Genomic DNA, 13,100 nt, shown 5'->3' with positions numbered 1-13,100 from the left:
GGCCGACCACAACCTCAACTTGGAAAACGACGCCGACACGCTGGCGCCGGTGGTTGGCGAGGCACGCATACCAGAAGAAGAAGAGTTGGTTGCCGCCATTAGAATATTACAAAAAAAAGGGCTTTGCTCACAAAACTAATGGCGGAGAGCACCAGCGTCAAAGAAGTGATCCGTGCAATGGTCCCATTCTCGAATCCGAGGGACCAAGACGCTGTATTATGGATTACAAAATTAGAGCGCGCTTGCTCTGCTGTTGATGAAAGTGACGCCTACCAGCTACGATGCGCACGCTTATTAATGGCACCAAATTCAGAGGCGTACACATTCATGCGGCTCGACTTTCAGAAAACTATGACCAATTAAAAAACCAACTTTCTGAAAACATTTGATAAGGCATGTTTGACAACTCAATTAGTGATGCAACTACAGAAAACTTTCTACATTCCGGCAAAAACATCCGTTATGGGGTACATTTTGCAGATGCAAGAGTTGGCGTTGTGTGAAAGTGTATGTGAGATTGAAGCAGTCCACTTTATCATCGATGGTTTCCGCGACACGTCGCCAGCCATCGCCTTGCTCTATGGAGCGAAAACTATCAACGAGCTTAAGGAATTATCTCATCGATATGCGGACTTAAGAGCAAAAAACAAACCAAAATGGAACTCATTGACTATCTCTTCAGCTTCAACTTCAGCACAATCTTCATTAACATCGAATGGTGAGACGCGATGCTACAATTGTTCGTTGTTTGAACACTACGCTTCAGATTGCAAGGCTCCCAAACGTGCGAAGGGGTCCTGCTTCCGTTGCGGCTCTCTCAGCCACACTATAAAGTCGTGCCCGGAGAAAAAGTACACCAAATCAGCAATGGAACCAAAACCATAGAACACTTTGTTGTCTTGAGTACGTCTCCTAGCAGAATATAGATCAGAAAATAAGTTAAGCAAGTGTCTGTTTTGTTACACTAGTATAGAATTTTTTGGATTCACATTAAGCATAGAGGGAATTAATCCAAATAATGATCACATCACGACAATTAAGCACCTTCCGAAACCAACTAATTCCGCAGATATGCAAAAATGTTAGGACTCTTTGCTTATTTCAGGAGATTTATTCCGGGTTACTCGAAAGTTGCCAAGCCAATGCAAGCACTATAGGGAAATTTGAGCTAGACGACAAATGTGTGACAATATTTAATTATCTCTGTGAGAGACTGGCCTCAGCACCAGTTCTAGCCCTGTATAGTCCGACTAAGGAAACAAAATTGCATTGTGACGCTAGTTTCGAAGGGTTTGGAAGAATTCTATTACAAAAACTGGATGATAACAAATTTCATACAATCTCATATTTTTCTCAAGCAACAACACCAGCAGAAAGTTGGTATCATAGTTATGAATTAGAAACTCTAACCATAATCTACTCATTGAATAAATTTAAGATTTACCTTGAAGGAATACCGTTCCGAATAATAACCGATTTTAATGCCCTTACTCTAACCTTACGTAAGAAAACTGTAAATTCAAAAATTGCTAGATGGGCCCTTGAACTTGAAAATTATGACTGCACAGTAAATCATCGAAGTGGTAAATACATGACCCATGCCGATGGCCTAAGTAGACACCACACAATAAGTCCAGGATTCAGTTACGACCCAAAAGTTTCAGTTGGGGAACAATAAAAATAAGGATCAAATAGTTTCAGTTATAGATATAGAAAATAGAGATAGCACTATAATTCAATTGAAGGATAAGTTAGAAAGAGAACCAGTGAAAAATGTTGTATTAGAAGATGGTATTTTTTATAGAAAAGATGCTGATTTCGAATTGCTTTATGTTCCGTCAGAAATGGAAAATAATTTAATAAGAACTGTTCACGAAAAATTGTGCCACTTGGGAGTTTAAAAATGTGTAACCGAGATTAAGAATCATTATTGGTTTCCGAATATGACCGCTGTAAGAAAGTTCTCAGGCCGAGGTTCAGCTGCTCAGTCTGTCCAGGGCCCGGTCCTTCCCCACAGCAAAATTGGTTGTGTGAGGACCTATGGGGAGAGCCGTTCGTGGCGAAAGCGCACCCGTGGGGTTGATCGTGGGACGGTCGGGCCTGGCGCGGCCACGAGGCGTGGGTGAACCCATGCTTGGGAGCTGCAGAAATGTGCGTCGGGGGTCTTGCGTGGCGGGGAAGGGGATCGGAAGGGTTTGGGAGAGGGGAGCTTAGTTTAGCAGCTGCCGCATGATCCTCGACTCACATCTGCGCCGCTGGGTCCCCAGGGCGAGGGTGTAGGAGAGAGAACCCAGCTTTGCGGATGCCGCATGAACCACGACTCACATCCACTTCGCTGGGCCCCCAGGGAAAAGGGAAAAGAGGGAGAGGGGGGGAGTGATTCCTACGGGAGAATGTTCTGAAACAGGTGGGTTGAATTTGGGGTCTTTATTGCTTTCGGATCGTCATTTCCCTACTTAAAACCATGCGCCTGCAACGGTTAAATAACGACAAAGAGAATAGACAATATGTGGATATATGTAGTGGACAACGGTTAGTAGGACTGATGTTTTCCTCAGAGGTCAACCAGCACGCTATCATTCCGTCTATCATTTGTCTATTCTGAGACCTACGATATTTGTTTTTATATTAAAAGAGCGTGCAAGAAACTTAACGACATGTACAAGTACAATTCCAGAACCGGAGAGAAACAAAACTTTTGGCCATTAGACTTCACTTACACATATGCACACGCACGCGACACGAACGGATCAGAAGTCGTCCTCAGCTGGAATGAAGGACCACGCCCACCCTTCCTTGGTCATAATCTGCCATCTTCCTCTATTCTTTATGACCCCTTTTCTTTAGGGCTCGCTACTACAGGGGCTGGGTATCGGAAATCAAGATCAACGTTTAAGGAGACATTATAAATTTATTCATTAATAGCTAAAATTTAAATACATTACTAGCACTTAGTTTACCCTCTCCAAATATTTTCAATTTCTCTTAACTTAACTCCCCTGCTCTTAAACTTGGTTTTTTTTTTTATTCTTCGAAACTCAAAGATTGGCCTTGCTGCGTCAGCAGCTGATCCCCTCTCTCAAACTTAAACGCTCGATTGATGGCTCGACAGACTTACAAAGTAACCGCATTTCTTTTTCGTTTCTCCCCAATAGAACAAGTGTGTTTTAGCCAATTGTTATCATCGGCAGAACCGATTATTAAAATGACTTCGCTTTATGGTTTTATTTACTCACTGTTTCTTTTGTAGTGTTGCGGTCCATCGGCGAAAGCGCTTTCTCGATGCCAGCTGATAAATCTTCGTGAGGGATCAAGAGTTTTTTATTTATTTATTTTTTTTGTTGTACCTGTATGTGTAAACTGGCACTTGCACTCACACTCGCCCTAGGAGAGCACAACGAAATCCCCCTTACCCCTTTGCAGTGGAATTAATAGGTACATATGTTTTTTTTTTAATCTTTAGCTTATTATAAATTCATTATTTTACTCATTTGCTCTACTTCCTCTTCCTATTCTTTTCTCCTTTCCCGTCCACTCGCACTCTCTCTCCTTCTGCGTTCGACCGAAAATTTGAGCCGATCCCGCTACCTTTTCGTCAACTCGCTCTGGCTTTTCGGTTTCGGTTCAACCACTGGAGTTCTATGATACTGCGGCACTGAGACGAAGGGTTCTTCCGTTTACAAAAAAAATTTTGATCGAAAATTGGTTTTCGTTTTCTTTTGATCTGCTCGCGATACACGACGTGCTGATTCCCAACGGCAACTGTCTCTTTCTTCAGCTAGTTAGGCCAGCCTTGGTCGAATTATTCTCGTCTCTGCTTCGCTCTAGCTTCCCCTTGTTTATGGTTCCCCTCTGCTTTGCATTCCCCTTGCCAGGTGCATTTATGTTGAAGCGGTGCTCTTTGCCTTGAGATTTAACTGCGGCTGGGGTGCCAAACGTAAGGGGTAGCAAAAGTTCCGACTGCTTGAATATATGTACTGCTGCGACGCTGCAAAGCTCTCCTCCACTTACCCGCGGATCTGCCACAATTTAGCAGTGGAATTTCTTTGCTGACTGCTTTTCTTTCTCTTTCTAGCAAGCTCGCGCACTTTTCCGAATCTCAGCAAAAATTTTCCTTTACTCTTCACACTTCACTTCAAACCGCTAGGTTGATCAACGTACCTTCCTGAGCTTCACTAGAAGCTACCAGTTGGCTCAGTGTCCAAGACGAAAAAGAGCGAATGCTATTCTGCCTCGACACTCGGACCCTACTTTCTCTGCTCGACCCTTCAACTGTCAACTTCCATTACTCTTTCCTCAGATACGATCCTTGACCTATAGGTGGGTTGGCGCGTTTATTTTTCTTTTTCTTCCACCCCCAGTGCTGTTAGGACGCACAGATGTACCTGAATTTTGGTCTGCCGAGAAGCTATCCTATTCCCCGAGTGAATTTCCCCAAAGCTACAGGGCACTGTAGCACTGTACAAATTCCCCCCTGCCAAAATCAGACTTGGGGTAGCGAGACAGAGCTGTCACACGGCCGAAAGCACAAGGCTGATCCAACCCGTAGCTTAGGTGCCACTACTGCCGCATGTCCTTCGCATGATACCTGCCAATACTTTTACCCTGTAAATCTTCTAGTTCATAGATAGAATTCCCTATCTTTTTCCGAACTCTCGCCTTCACAAATACCTTGCCAAGTTTTGCATTGTAACCAGCTGGGAAACTGCTTTGCTTAAAATTTCTCCTAAATACATCTTGTCCAACTTTATACGACACTTCCCGAGATCTTTTATCATACTGCCGCTGATTTCGCTCATTTTGCTTTTGCATGACCTCGCTGGCCTTTTTCCGGATTACCTCCAGCGAATCTTCTTTCGTAAAACTTGCTGCCCTGTCTTCCAGCAATTTTAACGACCTCAGAAGCGAATAAGTTTCCCCGGATGTGATCATCTGCTGCCCAAACACCATATAGTAAGGAGTAGCCCCTATCCCCGAATGGATTGCCGATCTTAAGGCGCAGCAAATGCTGCTCAGATGCTCATCCCAATCCTTCTGATCCGGTCGAACATATGCTCTAATGGCAGCGATAACCGAGCGACTTACTCGCTCCGATGCATTTGCTTGCGGCGCATGCAGGGCCGTCAACGTATGCTTTACTCTGTGAGTTCTCAATAGATGTTGGAACGCGTCTGCTCTAAGCTGGGAGCCATTGTCTGAGAAAATGGTTTCCGGTACGCCAAACGTGTGGAACAGTTCCTCCTTGAGATATGTACCTTATTACCACCTCTGCTGTTAATTTCTTGACGGGCTTTAGAAAAACAAACTTCGAATAGTGATCTAGTACAATAAATATCCCAACATGTCCGCTTCGCGATCTTGGATATGGCCCCAGAAAGTCGATGCAGAGCCTTTGGAAAAACCTCTGTGATTCCGCCGGTATTCCAAAAGGAGGTCTTAATGTGGTGTTGGGTGGTTTTGTTGTTTTGCATTGACTGCAGGCATTTACATATGTGTGTCTTGACGTCATTCACCAGACCCGGCCAATAATAATAGCGCCTGAAACGCTCCAAAGTCTTATGCAGCCCCCCATGGGAAGCCAAGGGCCATCAATTTGCAGTGGCTACGCAACGCCCGACGTCACGCTCAGACTGATTTTCTGTCTCTCTTGCACGCACTCTTTGTCGCGTCGCTTAATATTATCTCACAACTCACAACGTTCCCCCTCGTTTGTAATGTTTTTGAAAAAATTAATAAATAGCTTTAAAAACGTGTCCTGGAAACCACAAACGTTCTTGCTTTATTAACAATGAATCAATCTATGCACAAACAATTGTTACATATAAATCGGTAAGTTGGTTAAAAAGATATAGCGGTTTGACTTTGGAAAATTGTTGTACCTATTCAGTTGAGCGGCACTGTAAGTATACAATAAATATATAACACAAAACCCACCCTTTTCTGCTATCTTGCAAAAGCAGAGAGAGAGAGACAGAGAGACACCAGCTGCGGCTGCGCTGTCGGCTGACGTATATTTGTTGTACTCAGAAGCAAGCACATACAAAATCTCACACATGCAGCGACAGCCGATATATCTCTCTCGCTCTTGCAAGCGCGACTGCGCTACTTCGAAGTCATTTTCGCAAATGGCGGCGCTGCCAATTGCTATAAAAAGGCGAGCACAGTCGAAGCCACGCGACTTTATTTTTTTTTTTTTAACTGTAAACATCTACTCTTCTAAACCTAGTGCGCAGGGAGTCAGCACCGTGCGCACCATGGCACCCCAGAACCTCCGCAACCACACTTCTCGGAGCGTAATTGAACCTCCGCAACCACACTTCTTGGAGCGTTATTGAACCTCCGCAACCAAAATTCTTGGAGCGTAATTGAACCTCCGCAACCACACTTCTTGGAGCGTAATTGAACCTCCGCAACGAATATTCTTCTCGGGGGCATGGCTTTTGATTATATTAGTCGGTTTAAATTGTTTAAAACTAAATTATTTAAAAGCTAATTTAAACTTCAATTAAATAAACCCTCGGCGGGGATGATGCAGGCACGAGTGCTGTCGGCCACCCCGACGGAGGGCAGGCCGTGCTCCTTGCACATGGCCAGGAGGTCCTTGTTGGTCCTTGTGTCTCCAGGTTCGAGAGCTCCGACATTTCCGCACAAAAACAAAACGGAAAACAGAAACAAAAATCTAGAGCTGACGACCGACTTCTCTGAAAACCTGAAAACCAAATAAAGCTCCCAATCGCGTCTCGCCTGGAGTATTGTAATCTGAATATAGTATATTCGCATACATGGTGCTAGCTTATGGTGACTCTAAAAATCTGGCAGCACTGGTATCACCTCAGCCGACTGGATACCGACCGTCTTAGATACTTAAATCTGTTGCTTCTATAGAAAGTTCTAGCTCTGCATCTTCGTTAGTGGAAATCAAGATATCGTCATCAAAAGTTTTAGACTCTGATGCCGACTCACTTGACACATTATCTTTTATAATGTTAATTAACATAGTATCTTCATCGGGCGAACAGTTCCCAGATATTGTAGTGGAAGTTAGAACTTTCATAGAAAGCATTTTACTAATAATTACATTAAATTCATACATAGTTGGATTATTGTTGGTAACACCGCGAGATCTGATTAAATAAAATAAATTTTCTAATGGGTCTTGGTTTAATTTGGATGTAGCAATATAAACGAGGGGGAACGTTGTGAGTTGCTGCGGAGACCGCAACTCTACAGTTATACCCGATACTAAGGGCTCGCGCACACTATAGCTGAAAGCGGAGCTGAAATCGGCGCTGAAATTGGAGCTGAAAGCTCACTTGATCTGAGAGCTTTTTCCAGGCAGAATTAGCTTGCAGGTGCGTACATTGTCGGCTGATCTGATTGCTGAAAGCTGAAAGCCATTGCCTCCCTTTGTCTCCTCAAGTGGCATCAAAAGATATCATTATAATTATTATTATTATATTGTTAATTAATTACTTCACAGCACGTACAGTAGCCAGACGGAAGTTTTCTTCGTTTTTTTTTTATTCCGTGTATTCCACATTTCCGTTATGTATTGTATTCGTATTACTTTTATTTTACGAATTATTATTAAATTTCTCAATTATTCATTATGTTGTATAATAATAAACATTGTGATGTTTTCCTAGCGTTTACTGTACTTGGGGACATAGTATATTATATTTATTATTGACATATGAAAATGGTAAATAATACAACTTTTTTGCCCAATTTATCGCCTGCCAGAAATAAAACTATGATTCAAATATTTTTAATAATCCCGCTTATTCCCCAGCGCTGGGTTAACCGTAATTTCGCTTAACAATGTTTTGCAGCCCATTTTCGATCACTTATGAACCAATACACTTGGACAAAATCAGCAATCAGCTTGCTGAAAAAACAAACATGCTTGATCGATCAAACTAAACTGAGCTGATTTCAGCGAGCTTTTTCAGCTTTCAGCTCAGCTCAGTCTGCAATGTGCGCACTTGCACCGGTGCAGTTTGTTTGTTTTTTCAGAGCTTATAAATCAGCTATCAGCTCCGCTTTCAGCTCCGATTTCAGCTACAGTGTGCGCGAGCCCTAAGTCAGTATGGCTCTCCTCCGGCAGACGCCGCTAATATTAAACGACACGACAAAGAGTGCGTGCGAGAGAGACAGAAAATCAGTGTGAGCGTGACGTCGGGCGCTGCGTAGCCAGTGCAAATTGATTTGTTTCTTTTGGGTATAAAAATGATCCGATCTGATCCAGATTCAGCAGTCTGATAGATATGGTCATTATCTATGATTCTGCGTTTTTAGTTTTCTCGAATCTGCAATATTGTGGATGCAACAGATTTTCGTCCTTTGTGTGGGCGGAAGGGGGTGGGGCGAAATTCTGAGATATACGTTTTATAGTGAGATCTAACAGAAGTGCGGATACCAAATTTGGTTACTCTAGCCTTAATAGTCTCTGAGATTTGTGGATGCCCCAGATTTTCGTGCTTTGCGGGGGCGGAAGGGGGTGTGGCGAAATTTTGATACAAAACGGTCAAGGTCCGATATCACAGAATACCAAAATTGGTTGCCCTGGCTCTTATAGGTTCTGAGATCCTTGAACTCATATTTTGCAATTGGCAAAACCGACCATGAAACCTGTGTGTTAGAGAGAGACAGGGCGTGAAAGAATGAAATTGTTTTCTTGATTCTGGCTATAATAATTATACGATCTGGTTGAAATCATATAAAACATATAGTCATCCTCTACGATTCTGCGTTTTTGGTTTTATCGTATCTTTAAAAACGTGGATGCCACAGATTTTCGTCCTTTGTGGGGTCGGAAAAGGGCGGGGCGAAGTTTTGAAATATTTTTATAGCAGTGACAAATCACAGAAGTCTGGATACAAAATATCGTTGCTCTAGCTCTTATAGTCTTTGAGCACTAGGCGCTGAAGGGGACGGACAGACGGACAGACGGACAGACAGACATGGCTCAATCGACTCGGCTATTGATGCTGATCAAGAATATATATACTTTATGGGGTCGGAAACGATTCCTTCTGGACGTTACACACATCCACTTTTACCACAAATCTAATATACCCCAATACTCATTTTGAGTATCGGGTATAATGATTTTGAGCAGCTGTTTTCACGTGTAATTTTTTCGAGTTTAAATTGTCTGTGTGTATACCGGTCATCGTCCGGGTAATCGCTGGACTGAGGCGCAGGCTGAACCTCCAGAAACTGAACCCAAAAGACATGCGGCAGCAGGAGCAGCTCCTTCAGCACCTTGGTCCAGGTGGTCACATTCTCGACCGTCATGTCGAGATCACCGAACAGTGTTGGGGCCAATATAAGGGCCAGATTGTTGATAGACATCCTTACATTCGGACTGTCAGCCACACGCTTCCAGTGCAGCATGAGGTAGGCGAGAGTGTCGCGATGGTCCTGCTGCAGCATATGCATTACGTGATAGACCTGCTCCTCCACTTCCGTGGGATTACTGTGGCTCGTGGCCCTCTCAAAGTCGCGCCTGTGGTAGATGGGTATCAAGGGATGCACCAGACGGCGGAGGAACTCCTTGATGCAGCAGCACAGGGTGTTTGTGTCCTTGCTACCCAGATGCGGTGTCCACTTGCCACGCAGCAGCTTCTGCCGCAACTGCTTGCACTTCTCCCGCGTCGAGGACAGTCGATAGAGCCCCTCCTGATGCAGCCCACGCCCCTCGATCTCCGTCACACAATGGACTATCAAAGCCGGCAGCATGGGCGCCACCGTGGGTGCATAATCACTGAGGCTCCCACGCTTATTGCTCATCTGCGGCTGTGGGATGCAGTTGACTGTCAGCTGGCGAGAGCAGCCGATGTGGCAGCGCAGCGGACAGGCCCGACAACGCAGGCAAGCCGTTGCAAAGCCAATCCTTTTCTCGCAGTGAACACAGTTGCCCACGTGGAAGTAATTGGACTTCACCTTGAAATTGTGCTCACGCAGTAGACCGGAGTGGGACTGGGAGCAGGTGGTATAGCAGTCGTCCAGGCCATCTCTGGACAGTCCATCGCCGGTACTCGGATTCATGTCAATGCCATTGTCCAGCGTCTCAATGGATTGAGATCTGTACAAGACTTATACTTGGGGATAGATTTTTTAACCTATTACCATTGCCGTTACAGATAGCAGGAATAGAGGCATTTTAGAATAAACACATCTTGTCACCTGCCCAAGAATTCGCTTTAAAAACAATAGTGGATCAGTTTCCTTCCTTTGCTGTTTCTGGTCTCGGTAAGACATCGATTCTGAGCCATGTGATAGATACGGGAAACGCTAAGCCCATCAAACAACGGCATTTTTCGGTTTCACCTGTTTTAGAATATTATTTCTAAATAACGATACCGAAACAACTTGGGTGACTGCAATTTTGTATTTTAATACGACGAAAAAAAAGGAGTGCGTGCGTTCGATTTCATGGATTTTTCTCGACTTACTTCATATATTAAAACAATTTCTTCTGTGCCTACCTTACCTACGGTGGCAAAGCGGGGCGAATTCGCCAAGAGCGAGAGCGGGAGCTTTTATTGCGCTCCCGCTTTGCCCTATCCTAACTTACACTAGACTTCATGAAATACTATCCTAATAACAATTATTATTATCCAAATGGCGCTACACCGGCCCCGTTGAAGGCCTGGAAGGCTTCAAACCATTGGCAGAAGCGCCAATTTGTGGATTGGCCTCCTGAACGTGGCTCCGCTGCTCGTCCTTAGGTCGACCACTCTGACCCTTCCGTCCTGCCCGGCGGTTGTTCCGACCACCCTTCCGAGGAGCCACTGTTGAGGGGGCAGGTTGTCCTCGGCGACGATTACGAGGTCGCCTTCCTTTATGTTTGGCTCCTCCTGGTGCCACTTGCATCTTATTTGCAATCCCAGCACATACTCCCGGGACCATCGCTGCCAGAACATTTGCCTGGCTGACGAGACAAGCCGCCATCGCTTTAAGCAGCTCAGACCCTCCTGGTCCGGGGTCCTGGGTGCTGGGGGTGCGATGAGCGACCCGCCTGTCAGCAGGTGCCCGGGAGTCAGCGCGTCCTAGGGGTCCTAGCGGGCGCGAGTTGAGTACCGCCTCGATCCCGACCAGCACGGTCTCCAGCTCCTCTGCGGTGAGAAGAGCGCTTCCGACTGCCCGTAGGAGTAGGCCCTTGGCAGACTTCACACCGGCCTCCCAAAGTCCGCCCATGTGCGGTGCTCGAGGCGGTATGAAGGCAAACTCGCACCCGCTTCTTGACGCAAATGCGCGTATCGCGTCCGCTTCCGCCTCTATCTTCCTCCGCAGTTCGCTGAAGTGGCGACTTGCTCCGACGAAATTTGTCGCGTTGTCGCAGTTCACGCGTTGCGGACATCCTCGACGACCGACGAACCTTTGGAATGCCAACAAGAAGGAATTAGTCGTCAAATCGGAGACAATTTCTAAATGAACCGCCTTGGACGCAAAACAGACAAATAACGCTATGTAGGACTTATAAGGGGGCCTTCCACGAATTTTCAGAGTCGTATAGACTGGGCCACAAAAATCAACACCACATACTGAAAATGGGCGGAGACTGAAACACAACTGAAAAACAACAAACAGCTGGACTTTTTCATTTGGTGTCTGAACGTCAAGCCATGCAGAGCAGAGTGGGATTGTTGAGGGAGTTTAGCTCCTACCATGATCTAACCGAACATTTTCGCATGTACAGATCTCAATCCATTGAGACGCTGGACAATGGCATTGACATTAATCCGAGTACCGGCGATGGACTGTCCAGAGATGGCCTGGACGACTGCTATACCACCTGCTCCCAGTCCCACTCCCGTCTACTGCGTGAGCACAATTTCAAGGTGAAGTCCAATTACTTCCACGTGGGCAACTGTGTTCACTGCGAGAAAAGGATTGGCTTTGGAACGGCTTGCCTGCGTTGTCGGGCCTGTCCGCTGCGCTGCCACATCGGCTGCTCTCGCCAGCTGACAGTCAACTGCTTCCCACAGCCGCAGATGAGCAATAAGCGTGGGAGCCTCAGTGATTATGCACCCACGGTGGCGCCCATGGTGCCGGCTTTGATAGTCCATTGTGGAGATCGAGGAGCGTGGGCTGCAGCAGGAGGGGCTCTATCGACTGTCCTCGACGCGGGAGAAGTGCAAACAGTTGCGGCAGAAGCTGCTGCGTGGCAAGTGGACACCGCATCTGGGTAGCAAGGACACAAACACCCTGTGCTGCTGCATCAAGGAGTTCCTCCGCCGTCTGGTGCATCCCTTGATACCCATCTACCACAGGCGCGACTTTGAGAGGGCCACGAGCCACAGTAATCCCACGGAAGTGGAGGAGCAGGTCTATCACGTAATGCATATGCTGCAGCAGGACCATCGCGACACTCTCGCCTACCTCATGCTGCACTGGAAGCGTGTGGCTGACAGTCCGAATGTAAGGATGTCTATCAACAATCTGGCCCTTATATTGGCCCCAACACTGTTCGGTGATCTCGACATGACGGTCGAGAATGTGACCACCTGGACCAAGGTGCTGAAGGAGCTGCTCCTGCTGCCGCATGTCTTTTGGGTTCAGTTTCTGGAGGTTCAGCCTGCGCCTCAGTCCAGCGATTACCCGGACGATGACCGGTATACACACAGACAATTTAAACTCGAAAAAATTACACGTGAAAACAGCTGCTCAAAATCATTATACCCGATACTCAAAATGAGTATTGGGGTATATTAGATTTGTGGTAAAAGTGGATGTGTGTAACGTCCAGAAGGAATCGTTTCCGACCCCATAAAGTATATATATTCTTGATCAGCATCAATAGCCGAGTCGATTGAGCCATGTCTGTCTGTCCGTCTGTCCGTCCGTCCGTCTGTCCGTCTGTCCGTCCCCTTCAGCGCCTAGTGCTCAAAGACTATAAGAGCTAGAGCAACGATATTTTGTATCCAGACTTCTGTGATTTGTCACTGCTATAAAAATATTTCAAAACTTCGCCCCGCCCTTTTCCGACCCCACAAAGGACGAAAATCTGTGGCATCCACGTTTTTAAAGATACGATAAAACCAAAAACGCAGAATCGTAGAGGATGACTATATGTTTTATATGATTTCAAC

At 45.7% G+C, this 13,100-nt stretch overlaps 1 protein-coding gene and 1 pseudogene across 1 annotated transcript; one reads left to right on the top strand and one right to left on the bottom strand.

Annotated features, from left to right (window-relative positions):
• Positions 1 to 9,068: 9,068 nt before the first annotated feature.
• LOC117186843 (GTPase-activating protein RacGAP84C-like) lies at positions 9,069 to 11,612 on the bottom strand. The gene is made up of 2 exons (XM_033388152.1): positions 11,597 to 11,612; positions 9,069 to 10,100 (listed from the first exon to the last, which is right to left on the bottom strand). The coding sequence occupies exons 1-2, from the start codon at positions 11,610 to 11,612 to the stop codon at positions 9,070 to 9,072; spliced, it is 1,047 nt and encodes a 348-aa protein (XP_033244043.1). The 3' UTR covers position 9,069.
• On the top strand, positions 11,546 to 12,724 carry LOC117193520 (annotated as a pseudogene).
• Positions 12,725 to 13,100: the final 376 nt, after the last annotated feature.

Source organism: Drosophila miranda, chromosome XL, assembly GCF_003369915.1.
Source record: "Drosophila miranda strain MSH22 chromosome XL, D.miranda_PacBio2.1, whole genome shotgun sequence".
Lineage (NCBI taxonomy): Eukaryota > Metazoa > Arthropoda > Insecta > Diptera > Drosophilidae > Drosophila > Drosophila miranda.
This window is presented reverse-complemented; position numbering and strand designations above follow the sequence as displayed.